The sequence below is a fragment of the Rhynchophorus ferrugineus genome, unplaced genomic scaffold, assembly GCF_030347505.1.
Source record: "Rhynchophorus ferrugineus isolate W39M unplaced genomic scaffold, kcgeb_rfMv2 rfM4, whole genome shotgun sequence".
Classification (NCBI taxonomy): domain Eukaryota; kingdom Metazoa; phylum Arthropoda; class Insecta; order Coleoptera; family Curculionidae; genus Rhynchophorus; species Rhynchophorus ferrugineus.
The window spans coordinates 21,875,346-21,898,310 of record NW_027472583.1 but is presented as its reverse complement, the minus strand read 5'-3'; the positions used below and the strand labels follow the sequence as shown (position 1 = coordinate 21,898,310).

At 29.9% G+C, this 22,965-nt stretch overlaps 1 protein-coding gene across 4 annotated transcripts in view; it reads right to left on the bottom strand.

The window, feature by feature from the left end:
* Positions 1-22,965, bottom strand: part of unc-13 (protein unc13 homolog) — a 271,585-nt gene that overhangs the window by 68,955 nt on the left and 179,665 nt on the right. For 2 of the 4 annotated variants that reach the window (XM_076403193.1, XM_076403196.1), the window contains exons 9-10: positions 14,526-14,646; positions 5,692-5,798 (exon numbers count right to left, since the gene is read on the bottom strand). In XM_076403193.1, coding sequence (XP_076259308.1) covers positions 5,692-5,798; positions 14,526-14,646 — 228 coding nt within the window. The remainder of the gene's footprint in view (positions 1-5,691; positions 5,799-14,525; positions 14,647-22,965) is intronic. The other 2 variants (XM_076403194.1, XM_076403197.1) reach the window with 1 other exon arrangement.

Genomic DNA, 22,965 nt, shown 5'->3' with positions numbered 1-22,965 from the left:
AATAAAGAACGCTACTTCCAGACTAAATAGTTTTCAATAATGACGTCAAGCATCAAACTTTTGTCTGTTGTAAATATTAAATATCGTTATTATAACTAATATTTATAATTTATATAGTTCAGTATAGCTATATTCGAGTAATGGTGAGCAAAATCGTTTATATAATGAACATTTCTTTTATTCTACGCAGTATAGCAAAGTAGAAAACAAAAATGAAACGGCCCTTTCTTTACGGTCGTTGTCCAATTTACCTTTTGTTGTTTGTTCATCGAATTGCTCGTTTCAGTTCAGGGGACAATTCAAAAGACAAATTGTGAGCCGCATCGTCCCGTAGGCGCCACATAAAGCGACTTTGCAACATTAATTCGGTCGAAGAAATTAAACATCTTCAAGTTGCCAGTCATTTTCCCACCGACTCAGTCTAAATAAATACAAAAACTGCTTGGAAATGCCGTAGCACTGGCTCAGTTGTCAGAAAATGACAATGTTGTTACTGGTTTCTTTATAATGTTATCGTTGTCGTGTCTATCTGTCGGAACTTTTCGGCAGTATGCAAAGTGAGGAGCACATTCAGTTAAAATAGCATCTGTTTATAGTGTTCTACATTTCTGACAGGATTTTTGATTTAGTTCTATTATAGAATGTTAATTATATTTTATGAAAGTAGGTCGATGATATATAGACGAACTATTTATATCCCTTTAGCTATATTGCCAGTAACATAAAATGAATAAATTTACAAGTATATTAATTTTCTACTGTGTAGATCTGTTTTTGATATACTACGTTTTTGGTGACAGAAAAACAATAATGCAACATTAATCATTAATTCTTTGAAAATTTGTCTCAACTTTATAATACTAGTTACTTCAAACATATTTTAACTTGATTATTATTTGTTAATTACTTTTAAGCTTAATTTCATCTGTTTGTTTAATTAAAACTATGTAATGTTACAGTAAAATGTTTCATTTATAATTATATTTATGTTAATATAACATAACATAACAATAAAAAGTCGTATGAACTAGGAAATATAGGGCGATAAATCGAAGGTATCTATGAAAATAGCCTTATCAAAAGTATTTGAATTTAGACATGAACGTTTTGTCATCAAAGAGGTTGTTGGAGTCGAGCCATCAAGCTGGTTCTGCAATTTAATGGCTCTGTCGTAAGTTTTTTTTCTACAGCTAAACGTTATAGTTAGATGCTGAAAGGAGTATTTGAAATATGACGTAAAAACCTTATCGGAACATTTGCGTAATAACTTTTATGACTCCAGTCGATTTGCGAAACGTCAAATGTGTTATTTTTATGTTGAAAGAATTCCAAAATGTATGTAGTCCAATATACCAAAGAATAGGCGTCACTTTCATACAGACACATTTCATATATATATATATATTAAATTGTCCATATTATTCTTTCCTTTATTTATTCGGTCTTAAATTTTTTGGTAGTGTTCTTTATTATCACTTTTTGTTTTCACGTTTTTACATTATGTTTTTGTATGTCTTTAGGTCCTTCCGCCTTTTTACCTTATCATTATTCTTTCTTATCATCTTTATTATTTTTTTCAGTTTCCCTTACATTCTCTCGTAATGAAAATTAATTTTCATTAATTCTTATTTATTAATAATTAGTAATTAATATTAATTAATATTAATAATTAGCAATAATTTCTCAGTTTTCTGGTACTCTTGCTTTTATTGGATATAGTTCTTATTATATATATATATATATATATATATATATATATATATATATATATATATATATATATATATATATTTTTTTTTTTTTTTTTTTTTATATAAACACAAATTACTGTTTAAATTAATGTAAATAATAACGATTATTATACTTAATTTTTAGATATAATGGAAGTCCGACTTAAATACCCTAATTAGCATTAGCATTAATACTACCAACGAGATAAGATTTGTCCTAAGGGCAAAATATTAATTAAATCGGTACTTATACCAGGGCAATTATAAAGTTAAAATTGTTAATGTTGCATTATTTCGTCCACGCCCTCCGTAACATTCCGTTCCTGCTGTGGCAGTTCTAGCGCAGACTCCTTCCTACGGTTATCTAAAAAGCAGTAATTCGCGTGCGAAAGACTTGCCTAAAGTGCCCATTAGCCTCTAAGAGGCAAATTTCGTTACCAAAAGCCACAGTGGCGGTGAAATGAATTCTCGAGATCAGTTAAAAAGGACAAGGAAATAAAGTTGTTAACTTTCAGTTTGGATTTCAGTTATCTTTCAGGATGATCATTACTCGTGCTCAATTTAACCATTCTATCGATTTATTGTTAAACAAGGACATAATTCAAGAGGTTATATTACTTGATTTATTGGGTTATTTGTCATTTTCTGTGTATAAAATTGATATGCATAAAAACTTTATTTTTTATTTTAAGATTTAATTATTTTAAAAATTTTTTCATTTAGAAACTTACTTTTTTTTAATAACTGTTTATAAGATATATATATATATATATATATATATATATATATATATTTATAATATATATATATATATAAATATATTTATAATATATATATATATATATAAATATATTTATAATATATATATATATATATATATATATATATATATATATATATATATATATATATATATATTTATAATATATATATATATATATATATATATTTATAATATATATATATATATATATATATATATTTATAATATATATATATATATATATATATATATATATATATATTTATAATATATATATATATATATATATATATATATATAATTAAAATAGGTTGAATATTAAAATTCTTTTTTATTGAATTAGTAGACTTTATCCAATACGATAATATCAAATATGTTAGCGATATGTAAACTTAAGATTAATAAATAATAATATTTATATTGTTGTCAATAATTGATATCATATTGACAGATAATTAATCTATATATTAGATATATTATTAATATTTAACTCGAGGTTTGCCTTTTATAAATGATATTTTCAAACGTATATGAGTATTTTGTTGAACTGTGATTTGAAAGCATTAATTGAAATATCAAGGAATATTATTTGTTATGTGACCGCCAAAAACTTGATAATTCTTGGGTTTTCATCATAATACCTTCTTACACAGTATTAGTTTTTATGACTTTTTCACTTAATATTCAACTAATATCGTTACCTAATTAGCCTATATCCAGACAGTCAATTAAAGAGCAACTGAAGAAGTATTTTTCAGGTTATTCCAGGAATTGAATTTAATAAGTGTTTCGAAGATTAGAGATCACGTTGCAATCAATGCAATTGTATTAATAATATAATATAAATAATCAGTTTTAGCCTTTTGATATGACTTGGTTATTATTTATTTTGTTCATTGTTGAATTTACTTAAGATTTTTATGGTAAGTATCATCAAGAAATATAGTTTTCGATTGGTTTTCCAGTATCAATAATAACCGTTTAGGATGCGATTTATGAAAGTTATTCAAACTCGGTTATTGTTTCCATCAACGAAAATGATTTTAATAACAGGTCAATTGAAAAGTCTTCGGCCTGACACATAGAAGGCGCTACTAGAATTAAATCCATATGTTTTTTAGTTAGCCCTACCCCTCAAAAGATGCGTGTATAAATTTGACAGCTTTCGGATTATTAGTTTGTGAATTATAGCATTTTGAGTGAAGCAACATTTGTTCTTGTGAAAAAAAATGAATAAAAAGGAATTTCCCGTGTTGATAAAATATTGCTTTTTGAAGGGAAAATACAATTCCAGCAAAAACTTGGTTTTATGTCGAGTTTCAAGATACTGCCCCAGGAAACTCAACCATCAACTATTGGTATGCTAAATTTAGACGTGGTGAAATGAGCACCGAAGATGGTGAACGCAGTGGACGCCCAAAAGAGGTTGTTACCGACCAAAAATTAAAAAAATCCACAAAATAATTTTGAATGATCGTAAATTGAAATTGAATGAAATAGCAGACATTCTAAAGATATCAACTGAACCTGTATATCATATCATTCACGATTATTTGGGTATGAGAACGCTCTGCGCAAAGTGGGTGCCGCGGGAACTCACTTTTGATCAAAAACAACGACGAGTTGATATATGAGATGCTCCGAATAGCAGTGTTTGAAGATGATCAAGAGTAATAAACCCGAATTTTTGCGTCAATATATGACAATGGATTAAATATGGCTCCATCATTTCACTGCGAAGTCCAATCGAGAGTCATCTGAGTGGACTGCACATGATGAACTCACTCTAATGTGTGGAAAAACGCAACAGTCAGTTGGCAAGATTATGGCATCTGTATTTTGGGATGCTCATGGAATAATTTTCATTTCCTGCCTTGAAAATGAAATGATTTAATACCTTGATTTGAAGGACGAAATCGCCGAAAAACGGCCTATTTGAAGAAAAAGAAAGTGCTGCTTCACCAAGACAATGCACCGTGTAAAAAGGTAGTGAAAACGATGGCAAAAATCCATGAAGGCTTCGAATTGCTTCCTCAACCACCGTATTCTCCAGATCTGGTCCCCAGCTACTACTTCCTGTTTTCAGATCTCAAAAGAATGCTCACTGGGAAGAAATTTTCGTTGAATGAAGAGATGATCGCCGAGACTGAGGCCTACTTTGAAGCAAAGGACAAATCGTACTACAAAAATAGTATCGAAAAGTTGGAGGGTCGCTATAATCAGTGTATAAAAAAAAACTAATTTTGCCGAAAAAATGTGTTTACTATGGTAGGCCGGGGACTTTTCAATTGACCTGTTATATGATTTGATTTTGGGATTTAAATAATTAAATAAAAAAGATTAATAATTGTTAATCATCCAAAATATTTAATCATAAAAGACAATCCTCGTATAATCATAGAGTAATTGAATTAAATGGTTATTAATTGTTATTATATAAATTTAATAACAAGCATTATAATTGTTAGAACATATACATTTTTAGTGAGTACCTACGTACACTTGTATTGTACCGGTGTAGGAAAACATTTATTAAATACGTTATATAATATCTCAGTAAATTAGTGGAAGTGTACTTAGTTTAAATATATTTTTAAAAATATATTTGGAAAAATTAATGTTTATTGTTGTATTATTACAAGCACAAAATAACCCAATATTTAATAGACTGGATATATAACCGTTATTACTTATTTCCTTTTCAATTGGCATCAAGCGATAAAATAATATACAGGGGGTAATTTGAAATTATAGCGAAAGCTTTCGTTACATTCAGCCACTCGATGCAAATAAAACAATCTAGTACGTCGGTCTCCGACTATGGCTGGTTTATAGAAAACAAACTAAATGAAATTATGACGGAAGGGATGGGGGAATGATCAGGGTAAGCTGATAAAATACGTGGCGTATTTCAACTGCTATCTTGGACCTAACACACGTTTGAGATGGATGTTGCTAGATTACGACAAAACAAAAGAAATAATGTCTAAATGAGTTTGTACAGAAGTTGACATAATCAAATCCTTCCATTGTTTGATTGCCATCATCTCTTAAGGTTGTTTAAAACTCACGCAATCAGACAAGAGAAGGATTTGGACATGATTGGATGAAATAAAAATTCACACGGCCACAGAACCACAAAGATCAAAACTATACGAGATGCTTCCGGTTTCACAGAGGTCACTAGTGTCGACAAACCTGTTATGGCGATTTTCGCCGACCATTTAGACGTGCCGTCCAGTACCGATTGCTTAACGGCCTTCATGTGGCCTGCGTGGCTTTTCTCTTCTACTCCGAACACATCCCTAAATAAGATTTCTTAATTTTTCCTTCACACCAACAAGTCCTACCGTCAGCTAATCAGATTTTTACGAGCGCTCGCCTAAATTCCGTATGTACGACGGAAGCGCATAGTGTCCGGCATCAACTTGGCGTTGCTTTCGATTGTTTTCCGGAATTGAGGCGAGCGCTCTATTCGCCAGGCGGCCGTACCTAAAAAGTTTTCGAGAAAAAATTACATTCAAGTGCTCTAAATGGTTCTCGACGGCACTTGACCTATACCCTCTCGTCTGGATATTGTGCCAAATTGGTGCTGTTGCTGGAGCTGACGGAAATGCTTAATTTGACGGTCGATATGGGGATAAAGTTAATTCTTCCGATATGAGCGCGAGGGTTGGTCGAGTTTTAATTGATTTTTCTTATATATGGAAACATTTTTGGGCTCTATAGTATGTCCTCATTTCGTTTTATCGCCAACAAGAAAACATTCTGATATCTTTTATTATATCTTTTAGTTACTGGCTGATTCTCTAATTTGCAGTCGATATTTGTTTATTATTTATTTTAATATATATATATATATATATATATATATATATATATATATTATATCTGATATGTAATATGAAATGGATACAATGTTCCAGGTGATAAATCATAATGAAATTGTTTGGACTTTACAGTGATTGTTATTTTGAAAAAAGTAAAATCCCAAACAAAAAATCGGAGGCATTGCTCGATGAAGATAAACAATCCAACGAAAGAGAAGGTATGCAACATGACTAGCTATTTCCTTATGATGACACAAATGAAAGCGGTTTTTGAGCAACGAGATGCTGATTCAGAGACAAAGTAAAGAAAAAAAATCAACGCACATATACATATTCATGGTTGGAAAGTCATGACGTGTATCAGACGGGCTCAAAAGGGTGCCTGAACTATATCACTGTTATATCAGGTGAGCGGCGTGTTATGCGAAAAATGATCAGAATTGGAGTAAAAACAACAAAGTTATTCTTCTACATGTTAACGTTTCACATTGTGCCACATTTTGACATTATGTCATCTATTATAATAGTAGTAAAAAACATTTGGAAACACTGATACGATATATTTCTATACATGTGTTATATTTATCAGATATTGCTCTTTCTGATGAATGGTTATGCATTTGTATATCCATATACATCCATTTGGATGCATTCTATCGCAGAAATCAAAACTTAGATCACCTCAAAAAATGACTTAATGAAGAAACAAATGAATTTTTTCTACAAATAAACAAACAAACCGAACTAATATTTAATAATTTATTTAACAAGACAAAAAAAACATACTGTATAATTTACGGATATCAACCCAAAGATAAACGATAACGTGTGAATATATACATTTTCTAACTATATAATTTAGGAAAGTAGGTAAGCTGTACGAATTTCGTGATCCAGATGGTGGAGAATTTAAACTAACTGTTAAATTAAGGATTACGGTGCTGTATTATATAGCGAACTGGCTAAAATAGCTGTAATGCTAAAGTAAATTATTCTCGAATATTTATACCATAAAATAATTAATATTTACAAGTAAAATGGATGCTTCGGCTTATCCTTATGACATAATGAACACGGCCTCAGGAAAATTGAACATATATCAGAGACTGGATTAACTGGAAGTTAACTAAGAACCAGTAATTTCTTCATTATTTGAAGTTCCTTTCTATCACACAAATTTATTAACATAATTATTATTTTTAATTAAAAATGAGATATAGCATCATTATATTTTTATATTATTAATAATAGATTTTTTAACTACTTTTTATTATTGCACATTTACAATATGACTTAATTTTTACAGATTTTTTTTGTTCGAGCTTATATTTTTTATTATTTTACGTTTTATTTTTGTTGTTTTGATCGGATATAATATAGGTTGAGGGAAGTATATTTTTCGACGGTAACTGATCAAGTCCAAACTCAGTACATTTTTTATCAATACTAATAAGAGGAAAATGATATTCACTCACGGAAATGAATTTGTAGGTAGAAATTACAAGATCTGCTGGTAGAAGTCTTAATATATGCAGACTTAAGACCGTGCAGCTTAGCTAACAGCCCCTTAAAGCTGTCAGATTTTTTTGAGCGCTTGCATCAAATGTGAACAAATCACATGTAAGTCCCTGTGTTCACTGAACACAATGTAAGTCAATGTATGTATAATTCTTTCAGCGATTACCCGACAACAATGCAATTTTATGGAAATGTTTTTTGTGTAGTGTAATGTAAAGCAGTCTACGCACGGCGATGAATGTAAAAAATGTAAAAATACCGTGGGTTTAAATATGCATTTAAAAGATGCTTTATTGTAAGTTCTTAGAAACTGGCCAGACCAGGTGACTGCTGCATGCTAAATCCAACAAGTTAGTAACTTCATCAGAATATATATTTTACTGGGCAAAGAAGCATTATACTATCGCATGGTAACATTCGCATGATAGCATGTTGCTCGTGTGAGACTCAACTGAGACTGAACGTGCCATATTTACCAGATTTGACCCCATCCGATTAGCATTTTTTCCGCTCAATACATTATGCATTAAGTGAATACATTTTTGAAAACACTGTACAAACTAAGTCATATACATAATAAAATAATTAACAAATATATATTACATTAAAAATGAGGATCTATTTAAAACATAAAATGTTTCCATATACAATAAAATTTAAAAATATTAATCGGCGTAGAATTGAGATAGTCAAATATATTTATTGTATTAAATATTTACAATGAAGTATGTTCTTAACGATCCACAATATATTAACAATAATTAACTCTATACTGTACGTGTAAAAAAAAACATTCAGCGGCATATTTTGGATGAAAATAGAGAATATATGGACGTAAAATATGTATCAATGTTATAATTGATTTTAGAGGGAAGGGAACATTTAATCCACACTATATTTTGCCCGTTTAAAATAATTCTATTCATATTATGATTAATATAAATAAAATATAATAATATAAATTAATTGTATAATGATAAATGAATTGTACAAAATCACCGTTTTATATATTTTTATTGCTTTTCATCAGAGCTAGTTCTGAACTAAATAAAACTGATATGAAAATAAAGTGATAAACAAATATTTTTGTAAGACAACTTCTGCTTTATTTGTAACACTTAAAAATTTGAACTTTCCAAGTAGAAACACTGTACATATTAGTATTGAAAGTGTTATATAAGACAGTTGATATATATATATATATATATATATATATATATATATATATATATATATATATATAATATCAACTGTCTTATATAACATAATTCGTTTTTTAATTAATTTTTTCTCCTATTAATAGGGAAAAGAATAAAATATCTATATGCATTTTGTAATGATAATTCTTGTTTCGTGTTATTTTAGGACATAGTTTTCAACAATATTATTTTGTATACGATGATTATTCGAAATTGGGCTTGTCTATTATTTTTAAAATAATGAATAATAAACAGTTTTTGTGTTAATTAAACTTTATTTTTATTAACGGCAAGAAGTACTCCTAATGCCCAACAATGAGGCTTGATAAGTGTCCTGAAGACTCCATTAGTCATCTCATCAGACAAATTAGCTATTATTGACCTGAATGAATTACCTATATTGAATTTAGTTGATTATTCTGATGGTTGTTGTTGCTAAACAGTAAATAGCAGGAAAAGTTTCAAGTATTCTTTGGTGTTGTTTAATAGTTAAGTCAAAATAATCGTATTTACTAAAAAGTTATAAACGGTTAAGTGTTTTATTATTTTTATGTACTATGTATAAATTCTATTCTCATTCACATTAATATTTAATTGGAACCAATATCCTTTGACACTCCTCGAAAGAATTATTTCTCTTATTCAAATTTATTCTGGTAAAAAGTCGAACCACAAAACCCAATAAAATCAATAAATTTTACCAATTCCCTTTGTTAATCAAGTATAAAACAGTGTCATTTTAAATATCGTTTGATCTTGATTTCATTGAAAAGCTCCAATAAGTTCCCCAATTTTATGTTCGTTAATTAATTTAGCAGCCAGAGCCACATTGCGACCTTTTTCCTCAACTGATATCTTTTGAAAATTTACGTCTTTGATGTATAATTATTGAAATTTTGGTCATTAACAACTTTAATCATTGATGGACATCCTAGGTGCTATTAACTAAATTAGTAGCGGTAAGAAAAATATAGTTGCTCTAATTTATAAAGAAAAGTATGTTTATATAGCTTCGAGGTAGATATAGTCCTTGAAATTTGAATATGTTGCTATAAAGATTGTTATTTATTTTTCTGACCTTAACAGTATTAAGTATTGTTGAAAGCCATCTGAAATATTTAATGGAAACTTGACATTGTTGACGTTGACAACTTTTTTCGGAACATTTCGTGACTTGAGCGCGTTTTTTGTTGTTTGTGGTAACTGGACAATGATCTTGGACAAAAAATGAAATTAGCTTGTAAATATTTTTGAAAGATTAATTGTGGTGGAATTGAATGGTATATTGATGAGTTTAAGTAAAAATGGCATCTAATGCGAAAATATTAAGCCGAATCGGCCAAGCTGCAGTAGCAATAAGTTTTATAGGAGTTGAGAAGTCGGCTGTGGCACCGGCTATGAATTAATGATGACAAATTCCGAAAAAATTGCTTGAAGGAAATGTTAAAAAAAGTTGGTTGCTTGTTTCTTTGGCATTACATAGTGATAGCGTCGTCAGAGTAACGTATCACGGTTAATTATGAATGGTATACGCATATTTGTTTACCAAAAGTCTTCTGAGAAATTCGGACAAAGTTGAAGAAGAGGGGCATTATTCTTCATCACTATGGAGTTGATGGGTCATCCACCGTAGTATTCTTATTCGGGACTTAATGACTTAATGCACACACACCTTAAATATAAGTTATATGGAATTGAAAATCTGCTATGGAGATTGGTTCCAACCGATGTAAAAGTTCATTGATTTTTACGGAGAAAATTTTGAAAAACTGCAAAGTAAATTTCGATCATCAATATTTGTTTTTCATTATTAGGTCTGAAATGTAAATAGTAACTTTCGTAGCGCTATCTACTAGTGTTTTTTTCCAACAACTATATATCGCCCAAATTTCACAAGGTATAATATATGTGCTTTAATAATGTCAGTAAATATGTAAGCATCATGTTGCTCATTCAAACTCAGTGATAACAGAAGTGACATGTTGTCTTTTTCTATGATAAATTGCTATTTTAGTCATTGATTTAGTGTAGTGTGTATACTAAGAAAAAACATAGTTTCGATTTGAATATAGGTTAAAAGCGTTCTCAAATTCAAAAGGTTGCCAGCTACTTTTCCTGTCAAACTTTCCGTCTATTCTCATCTTGAAATGTGATCACTAACTGATATTGTAATATATAATATTCGAAAATAGGGAAATATAGAACCTTTTCTTACAATAAACGTGATAACATATTTATATTTTTATATTTTTTCAGACGAATTGCAAACAGTAGATATAATTTAGATAATAGAGTTTAATAATTTAGAGAATTTGCCATCGTAGACATTCTGAGGTAAATTCCAATATACCTTGACGCCTTCACTAAATTCATTTAATATATTACCGACAATAATGTGTAAAACTAGAATGTGGAGAATTTTAGGATTATCTTTTTTAATCCATATATGTTAGTGTTTTTTTGGGTTCTTAAAACGAGTTTAGATGATATATAGTGAAACAATAAGGTGTGTGGGATGGTATAAAGTTAATAAAACAAACATACCATAACAGGAATAAAATGCTAATGTGATTAATTGGATAACGTTGAAAAATAAGATTATTTTTTTGTATTATAAAAACATATTTTTTGTTTATATTTGTAATATAATACTATATATATTTGACTATTACAATTCTACTGCTGTTTTTGCTCTCGCTTAATAGGACACGTTAAACATCACTGGAAATTGTAAAACCTTCAATGATTGATGTTGCGTCAGCTTTTTCTGTTTTTATAGCTTTCAATTTTGCGCTAAACAGAAAGTGCTCCCATAGAAATCCATTAATTTCGTTAAAAAAAAAACGAAAATCGACAAAAAAGAGATATTGTAAGCAGCTTCGAAAAAATCCACCATTTAATCCGTTTACAAAAGGGTTGGCGTTTAGTTGAAATTCAGGCCTTCGGTGCGCCACATTATTTGATTTTTTCTTTTATTGAAGTCGACGTTTAACACCTTTCGGATGGCACTAATTAAATTAACTCGGTGTTTTCGTGCCGAGTGGTGAAGAAAAATGGTCTCAAACTTCGTCGCCCCACGGGAACATGTCCCGGATGTCTCGGGCTGATTATCTTTTTAGCTTTTACGCATCGTTACGGGAGTAAGTACACAGAGTGGAAAATTCGGAAAATATTTCCGTTTTGATTCGAATCAATATATTAATTTCGTATTGATAGTAAAATATCTTGTTCAAATTTCAAGTATCTTGATAATGGGATTTTAAATAAAATATTGCTGTTTTTTTAACAATGTCCATGCGCCAGCTATTTCAAATTTTCGGAGCAAGACACCAGGTGTACCGGAAAGTCATTACTAGTTTTTTTTCTCTCCAAAAAAAAGCTACATAATTTTTAAGAAAATGGAAAAAAAAATATTTGAAGTATTGGCCATTTGATTCTATATATCATGCCCATCTTTCAAGCAACCATTCATTGAGCCATTTTCTAACTTCTTCGAAATTGTTAAAGTTGCGAAACTTGCCCACTGATGCGAAAACTTGATAGTAGGACGGATAGTAGGACATTCTGGACTTTTTTCTCTCAATGCATGGTTCAAATTGATCATTTGTTGTCGGTAGTGAAACAGTTCGTAATACACCACGGTACTCAACACAGGGCATTGTCTTGCGATCAAAATGGTATGGTCTTGGGGTCGATCGGCAGGTGATAATCATGATTTTTTGAGCTTCGGATTTTCAAAATACATTTATATACCACCTGTAACTATTCAGTGCAGAAATTATTGTGCCTGTCATTCAATTGATTTTTCCCATTGCTCATTATCAATCATTAATCGTTTCTTCGGCCACAGTTAACGTTTCTGCCAATAGTGTTTGTATCTTGAAAATTTTTCGCCCTACCAGAACATTCTTTGTCTTGCACATCTAAATTAGCAATTTTAAATTTTCGAAACCACGCCTCACATATTTTTCAGCACAGCAAACGGTGACTTTCAGCGGTTTTTTTCTTTTGATTAAATAAAAAATGTAATACGTATCGCAAATTCACGTTTTCAGGCACGAAATATGACATTTTCAAAGATATAATAACGGCGGCGGCGGTATAATGACGGCGGTATATCCCCAAAATACAACATATATAATTTAGAAGCTTGATGTCAATAGAATAAAATTACATATTTGTCAAATAATAACTAGTCTAGTAGTATCTGTTAGAAAAAAAACCAGTAATGACTTTCCATCTGGACATCTGGTAAAACTAAACATTGACCCACTTCTTTTTATCTGTAAGTGCCCGTACAAGCCTAGAAGACAAATTCATGTGTAATTGAGAAACTGTATCACCACTAGGAAGAAATATTGTTTTCTATTATTTTGAAAGATCGTCGATGAATGGATAGAGAATTAGTAGAAGCAGGTACATGTATTACTTCAGGTAAAGTGACCAATATATTAGGTAAAGCTATGTATATACACAATTGTGTGCACAAGGGTGTCAACAAAGCAACAAAAATACATATAAATGTAGTATTTGTAGCGTTTTAGAAAGCATAAAAATGATTATATTTCATTTCATCATTATGAAAGAGATTTGGGTCTATCATCGGGACTATGAATCAAAATTAGTTTTTTAGGGTTTGAAGGTAATTTTTGTCATATCTTTACATTCGTAAAACAATAAACATAGATTGCAGTTACTTAGGCAGTTAGTTAATTGACTGTAAGAATTTGTAAACAAGACCCAATTTACAAGAGGAAAAAAAAATTTTCTATGAAAATAATGCACCAACTCACATTACTGAGGCATACAATCAGTTACTTAATCTAGGAATTGCTTTATCATCCTTTTTATTCATTAGTATTATCTTCTCCTGGCGTCCAAAAATAAATAACAAAACAGCAATAATTTATCGCAAAGTTCCATATAATACACACATAATACATTAGTAAGTATTAGCAAAAATTAGCATTTAAAAACGCATTTATTTTAAATTTAAATGAAAATGCTGTTTCTTTTTACTGGAATATAATTTATAAATTTTGCAAAAAATAGTGTTAACAAATATTTATGTAAATGAAAATATTTTCGATATAACGTTTATAAGGCCTAGAGTGCGTATTTTATTTACCGTTTTAAGAGCATTTTGAATCAAGTTGACGGATTTTTCCCAAAAATATTTCCCCAATAATACCACTCGGTGTCCAATTACCGACGAAAATCAACTCCACCATTGACACAAAGAGAAAAAAAAAAAGATAAACGAAACAAAAGCCGCTCCGTAAACAAAACTAGAGATGCTAACCGTTCGAGACGAGGAAAAAATATATATCGGAACCGGTTGGTTGCACGCCGTACTTCATCGGTATTGTGCCATTTTCAGTTTCTGATTTCCATTTAAACGAAGCTGAGGACAAAAAAGGCGGCCCTCTCAAGACCGGTTTGGACGGCGAATAATACGAACAAAATAAATGCTCAGCTACCATACCTGATCAGCTCGAAGATTTCTGGTTTTTCTCGTTCGCGTTGCTTCATCCGCTCCTTCATGGCGGTGATGATGCTATTGGCTTTGTCTTCGGCTCCGTGCTTTGAACTTTTCTCCGCGGCTCCTGTAATAAAAAGGCAGTAATGAATAATAAAAGCTTATCCATTATATACATACATTATAATTACTATTATTTTACTCTAATTTTATACCATCTTAAGGTTTATGGGCTTAAATAATTGTTAACATAGCCTAAAATATAATGGACTAATTTTGAGGTTAGGTTTTATGTGCCAACTAGTATTCTTGTTTGACTAATTGCAATATTGAGTCGATTCTGTGTCTTATGTATTGGTGACGGATGCTCTAACTACTTTTACATATTTAGCTTTATACAAAACTCTGAAAGTATTTAATTGATTCACTAGAACTTCTTCATGTTAACCGTTTTATCAATGATTTCAGTTTCATCTTGGATATCCTATGCTCAAGCTCAATAACTATGAAATACGAGTATTTGAAGTTATTTGTGAGATTGAAAATATAAAACTATATCACACAAATCACTATATGTTTATAATATCATTTTTCCTTGGTATTTCTACTTATTTGCTTTTTGATATATTAAATACTAAATTATGAAATTCTAAAGATTTTATATTGTCTGCTTGTGCTGCTTCAAAGTTGATCAAATTTGAAGAAAAAATAAGGTTAATAGCTAAAACCAACAAAGTTGAATTGATATATGATAATTTAAAACAACACAAAGAAAGACATTAAGTGAAACATGTTTTCTTGTTAATTTTCCTCCCTAAAAAATTAATATCAGACCGAATTAAGAAGAACTCTATAGGGAGTATAATGAGAATAATATCACTAGAAGGTGACAATTCTATTATTACTATCCGTTTTATTATACGCTTAAAACTATTGCATGCTGAAGCAGAGGAATGATGACCTCGGTCTTAACTCCTGACATATTATATATTTTACCAATTTTAAAATGTGGTTGTTCATTATAATGCAAAGAAGTATTTGTTTTTATAGTTAATTGCTGTGCTCTAAAGAATGGGTGTAACAGTTTCGCTAACCATGCATAAAACCATGTGCTCTGCTACACATTTACAAAATTAACAGCTTTTTCCCAAATACTTATTTTGAGTTTATTATTACTAAGATATATATATGTGAATTTAAAATGTTTTTCTATATTTTTCGGATGGACATTTGCTTTTGCAGGTTTGACAAATACCAATAAGTTTTTACTGAGATTTTTAGTCAGTAATTCATACTTCATTCATTTAGATGGCTTTATGATCTATACTGAAGAGATCAACTTTAAATGTCACTAAAGCAAGTGATATTTATTTTAATGTAATGCTTTCTTTATAAAACAGTACTGCATTTGTTTCTCTCTAAATGGGCGAATAACCTTTTATTGGTATTTTAACCTCACATTAGGTAAATATTATTGAAGCTTAGCAATAACATCTTTTATAAATCCTTTTATGATTATAATTATTGACTTCATAGAACAATAAAGATATAAAGGTAGTGTCATTCGTTTATTCAGTCAAACGTTATTACGTTTTAAAAATGGAGATATCGGAATATCGTGTTCTGATTCTTCTTCTTAGTTCTTAATAGAATGCAATATAGCGTAGCACCATGAAGAATTGACTGGTGTTTTAAGTAATTGTCAGTGTGAACGTTGGTTTACATGTTTTCAATCTATACATTTAGAAGATTAACCGCTCAATCATTGAAAAAGTTGATTAAATTCTCAATAATGACAAGGTAGGCTGACATATTTCATTTTACCACATCACATCGGAACTAAATATCGGTAATGAAACGGATTTGAACCATTTGCATACATCTGGATATAAAAAGAAACTTAGTACTTGAATTCCGCATAAGGACGTTTCCTTCCACGTGAAAGGATTTGGGCATCGTTTCTAGCCAGGTGAAAAATGGATCTCGTATGGGAATGATCATACTTTTATATGGAAGGCCTGCGTCATATTTTAAGTGTTAGGTATCCACATTGGGAGGAAATTGTCAACTATGAGTTGTTAGAATTATGGCACACTTTTAATTCTACTGTCTAATATTAACAAAAAAAAAAAAGTCTATTGCGTTAATAGTTGATTACACACATCTTTAGTGAGTTGACAAAAATTGCGACAGTTTGGCGGGAAATTTGTATTCGATGCATACAGCTATACAGCCCGGACATTGCTTCTCCCGATTAAAATTTTTTGGCACTTGCAAAACCTTTTTAATGGTATCAAGCTAGCTTAAATTCCTTGGTTTACTTTTATTTTTTATTACTTTTATTACGTTTTTTTTTTGGTTATAATATCCAGAAGCTTAGAAGTTTTGCATTAACAGAATTATGGTTTTAGCACAAAAGTGGCAAATAATATATTATTGATTGTGATTTGTATTTGAAAACTCATAAAAGCAAAAAAAAATGTTTCCCAACTCACTAAACAAACATTTTTTGTGCTCAGACGAGTATTTTAAAACAACCGGGATTAAACGAGAGATAGCAATAAATAATCTACAGGATCATAAACCGAATAAATGTAAAGCTCGGATAGGCCTCAGTGAAACAACCACAAAATTAATATCGAATATTTTCGGAATTTAATTTTCATCCTCATTTCCCTCCGTTCTAATACGTCGATTTTGAATGGAACATTCACTTTTGGGATGAAAATCTATGGATATCCCACGAAAGTGGAAAGTGCTTCTTAATTAAATGCCAATCGATTTCAGTTTCAGTATTTATATCGGGTATTCCACAATTTACGCTAAGGTTTCAATTTCGCGCCATTTTTGCGATGAAATGTTGATTAATGGAAAAATGATTGTTGATATTTTAGGATTATTAAGAATGGCTGATTGTTTTTGTTCTTAAACACCTATTTTTAAATAATAGCATCGTAATTTTTATACAAAAATTATATTGAATTGTTTCAAATAGTGATTTCACATGATGAATTTATCAAATGTGAAGTAATTCATTTAAAAACTTAATTAATTTTTTGTTATAAAAACTTATATAAGAAAAAATACCATGTCTTAATTGTAGATAATTGAAAATATTAATAATTTATATAATAATTCAATTATCACTTACATAATTAAAAGAAAAAAAATGCAATAAAATATAAATATAAATATAATTGTGATCTGCAGTCATAGGTTAAAATAATACATAGAAATTTGAAATATTTAATGACACAAAGTGATATAAAATATATCCGTATAACAAAGATCTTGTCTCTTGCCAACAATCCACATTTTGATATTTAACTATTATGTTAAATAATATTTGTTTAGATATTTTGTGTATTTTATTAGATACACACATGTATTTCATTTTACAAATTCCAATATCGCCATATGTCCAAATTGAAGAATTTTTTATAAATGGTAACTTTTCTTGGTGTATAAATACATGCAATTTTAATTTATTTTCCTTCAAAAATTAATCATTAAGTGTTTATATCTTCTTCTATGTCCTGCCTTCTATATAGATAGATGGAGGTGTTATATACTTATTATTGTTGTTTCATATATGCAGTATGTTGGAACTATATCATATGATTCAAAATCAGAGGTTATAATAGACCAGTTTCAGCAACTTGGAATTAGATGATCTCGGCAGATTAGTGAACACTTTTGGATTATTGTGGGATTTGTGGATACAATTTGAATGCCCTTAAGAAAGTATAGTTTCATCAATCATCGACTATATAGAAATGTTTTAATTTGTACATACTCCTGTGTGCAAACTTTACAGAAACTCTATTACCCGAGAGGTTTTGTACAATATATGATAAAAATGTGGGGTTGTAGAATAATTTCATTCAATAACCATTGAATATGGTTTATAATTGTTAGTATGATATTATTTGGTAGTTTTATTATGATTTATGTTCATTGAACTACTACGAGAAGAAGTTAAAATTGAATCATAAAAGTGACTATACATTTGATTAAATAACTGGTTAAAGAATTTAGAGATGTTAGAAGTAGGTGGCAACACACTGGAAATTCCACATACAATACTATATTCAACAATAAAACTAGACCAGAAATCCAACAGCAAAGGAATTAATATCACTACTGTAAAAGAACGGATAACAGATCAGAGGTAATACGTATAAATAAGCTGTCTAATTATATATTCACTACCAAAAACATAGATCTTAAAATCTGAAAATATTACAGAATCCCAAAATATTTAAGCAAGGAGACCAGAAAAGTTTGAATCCGAAGAATGCACATGGATACGACATAACTATTAGAGATTGGTTATTTAACGTAGCCTTTAGACTGAAAAGTTTACTCGGATGATGAAAAGTTACAGAAATAATTGTTATACCAAAGCGCCGTGAACAAATCGGTCTTATGCTGCGTACAGACCGGGGCAACAAACGCCAACGAGTGAGCTTCGTTGTGACATTCGTTGGCCTTCAATGAAGCGTACATACATGGAGAAATATATATTTAACTTAGAACATACAATATCTAGATGCCGCTACTTCTAACTTATTACTTGTTTAAATCGCTATGCTAAGAGCCGCGACGGGATCTGATTGGCCCAGTTCGTTTCTATGGTGCGTTTTATTTTTATTGTTTTTTTATTCTGAGCGCCATTGCGTTTAGATTGTTATAACGTTTAGAGGACAAATTGTTAGTATATTAGCATATATAAATGGGTAGTATAACAAGTAAAGTGAATTCCCGATCTAGGAAGTGTTCTGTACCCGGATGCACAAATAGTAAAGAAATGCAGAATCATTTTTGTCCGAAATTTGGTAGTTAGGTGTCATTAAAAAATGGTTGATAATGTTAACGATCCCAAACCGATTGGATTAAGTATCAAAGAAATTTATGATCGTTACAGCATATTTTGTTGGTGTAAGTTGGGGTAAGTTCATTCATATATATAAATATAAATATCAAATATTTATTTTTTAATTTTAGAAAATAATCCTCTTCCGAAAGAAGCTATGCAAACGGCTATATACTTTTCTTATTGGATTAATAGTTACAACTCTAATAAAATCATCGTTCCTGAATGCAAACCTATTAACTAAGAGAGGATTAGCCGAAATTCAAGCATTCGTTGAACACGAGGAAACTTGGTGTAAAGTGACTTGGTGACTAGTTAACTAGTAAATTTAATAACTACCTTGAGGGGTTCATTTCATTAAAGAAAAAAATTGTGTAATCACCCGAATAAATACATTGGCTTAAGGCTACTTAACCAAGATAGTTTGGAATTTTTTTTGGATCTATTAGAACTCATGGATTCAGGAATATACATCCTTCGGCACGTATCAATCGGCAGAAATCATTTGAAGCGCTCTTCATAAGTTATTTTTTTTCTTCTCATTCTCTTTTAGAAAATTGTGAAGAAGGTGAACATGAGGGCCCTTTAGATAAATTACATTCTATACAAACAGGGGATGACTCTATAACTTTAATACCGGATGTTCCTATACGAACAAACGAGTCAAGGCAATATCTTATGCCCTAAAAAATTATTTTATTATACTGTTAGTAGGTCTTTGAGCTATCTTTTATTTTATCCCGCGATATTGTCACGTCGCTAATATAACATATTTTTGTCAAATATCTTTAAAAACTGTAAATTTAAAACTTTTTAATTGTACACTACATGGTGATTTTGGTCAATTAAACGTGCCGCACCTGCGTGCCAAGCCTTATCAAAGATCCAGTCAAATGTCTTCACAGCGAAATATTTTTTAGAGGTGCCCATCATGTAGATTTAAATTAGTCAATCAAAATGAGCCGATATCACCTCATATGGATGTTGGACAAAGCAAAAATCTTCGCCAGAGACCCCTATTGAGTTGACTCTATGTTACTATATGCGTATATATTGCATTTGTTGTTAGGAGAACACCTTCGTTGGGCGTAAATCCATATTTTTCAACGGCGGCGGCTATTATAGAGTATATACCGATCGTCAATACCGCATTCGTCGATTCCATTAATTCATTTTAATTTTACCTACACTCTACGGATTGCAAGCGAATGCCAACAAGCCTTCGTTTGCCGTCGTTAATCTGTTCAAAAAGAATTAAATATATCTTAACAAACCTATTCGTTGGCGTTCGTTGGCCCGGTCTGTACGCAGCTATGCAGTTTTATGTTTGTAAATTCGGTAGCAATTCTGCCAAAAAATTTTTAAATTAATAATTTTTACAAATAAACTAAGGGTTGATCTATGAGATTAGTTTTAATATTGAATACAAGAAGAAGTAGAAAAAATATTTGTTATTGAACTAAATGAAATATTTCCGAAGGATATTTCGCCATCACCTACAAAATTGTATACTAAATATTCAAGCAGGTAGTTAATTGATTTCGGTCGAGTTTTAAAAATGTCATTTAACCTACGTTAAAATAACCAAAAAGAAGGCAAATATTCCAGAAATTTCATTATCTTTGTCCTTTTTCTCCCTAACCCTTGACGAGTACCGCGTTCTAATTGGAATTCGTTTTGGTCGGTGCCATTCAAATCACCGTTATTTTTTCGACGACCGCGGAAAAAACGAACCGATTTTCGTTCGACATAGATGTTTGATCGGGAAATCGGGGAAAATGGGCAGGCGGCGGAATAGACCAATAACTCAGTCAAACGACGAACCTCGAAAAGCCATTATAGTTTAGAAAAAAATCATAAAAAACGCGATGTGACCGTGATAATTACAAAGAAAACACGTTAGTTTAAAACTGTAGCTTGCATTCGCGATTTTAGTTACTTTTATCAATCGCGCTTCACAGAAATCGAGGTTCTACCTCGAATACTCGTTTTGTTCAAAGCATATAGAATTTAGATTTTAATTGTCACCTATAATCACCTATGGTAATTATTTTAAAAAGGAAAATAGAAATAAAAATATTGTAGTAGTAGATTGAGATAATCAGAAAGTTTTAAGAAAGATTTTTACTACTTATTAAACACTTACATTACATCATCAAGTTAAAATAATTTATTGTACATCAATTATTAACTACATACACTAACTAATAGCAACTTAAATATTAAAAAGGGAAACTACAGAAAAAACTAATGATTCAGCAAGAAAATAATGTATGAAAGAGTATATAGATTTGTATGAAAAGTACATGGTCTTGGCTAGAAAAAGTGTTAGGTGTATAATATGTTTTATAATTTAATACAGTTTCTTTATGTTATCTTCCAATTCAGTATACCTAGTCGATGTTTATATCTCTTGTATTCTTTCCTACTGCACCGTGTGATTTGAAATAATTTAGTTGATATATCCTATTATAATTTAGATTTTGCAGTTTTGAAATGCATATGTTTTTAAAACTTTTTAAATGTAAATGGTTTGGCTAGGTTTACGGAACCGACCTCTCAAATTCATCCATAATGCCGTTATTTTTTTCCTAGCAAACCAATATAGCACAAGCCTTGAAGGAATTTTCATTTATTTTTCAAAATTTCAGTTTTAGTTTGTCTATTTATTATTAGTAGTTTTTGTACAGATATTTTCTTATATTTCTGAGAGACTGTTTGTTTTAGCCTGTTAATATGCATACTTGCTTTATAAAATTAAAATGTCGTTTTTGTTGCTATAATAATAAAGTTCCTTTGTTTTAAAAATATTAAGGAACAAAGATTAAACAAGTTGAAGTTTTCTTTAATTATCCCGTTAATATATTGGAATAAAGTTCTATTTAATATAAAGGAGGATTGAATAATTCAAGAAGACTACAACAGGAAAAATATATCTTTGCAGTTAACATCATACTTGAAATCTAGATAACGCAAAATATTGATAATTAATATAAGAATTAATTTACCAGTTAGATTATAAAAGAATAATGATGTAATAAATCATAAATATAAATATATTCTTCAGTCATATGCTAAAATAATGCTAAATAAACATGTAACACAATACATATAATACAATTTTGAAAATGACATAAAGGGTCATAAAATATATCTGTGAACCAAACATCATAGCTACTATCGTCCAGTTTAATTTATTTCGTTTAAACCTTAAAAACCTATCCAATTATTTTAGATGTAGATTTGTATATTATTTTTCAAATTCCAATAATACTATATGTTCAGTTGTTTGTATTTATGAATTTTGAATTTTTCATAAAGTGTAAATTTTACTTGAATATAACCTGGCGTTTGAGTAAATACTATATACTGTATACATACATAGTGAACATTGTTCAATATTAAATATTTTTATGCATTATTTTTTTTTTGAAAGTTCGATTCTTAGTCATTTTTATATTTTCCGTTTCATGCTGAATATTTTGTTGTAGTTCTTACATGATTATTTAAGATTATATTTTAATTGCCATATATCAGAGTCTCATCTTTATCAACTAAATGTTTCCTGGA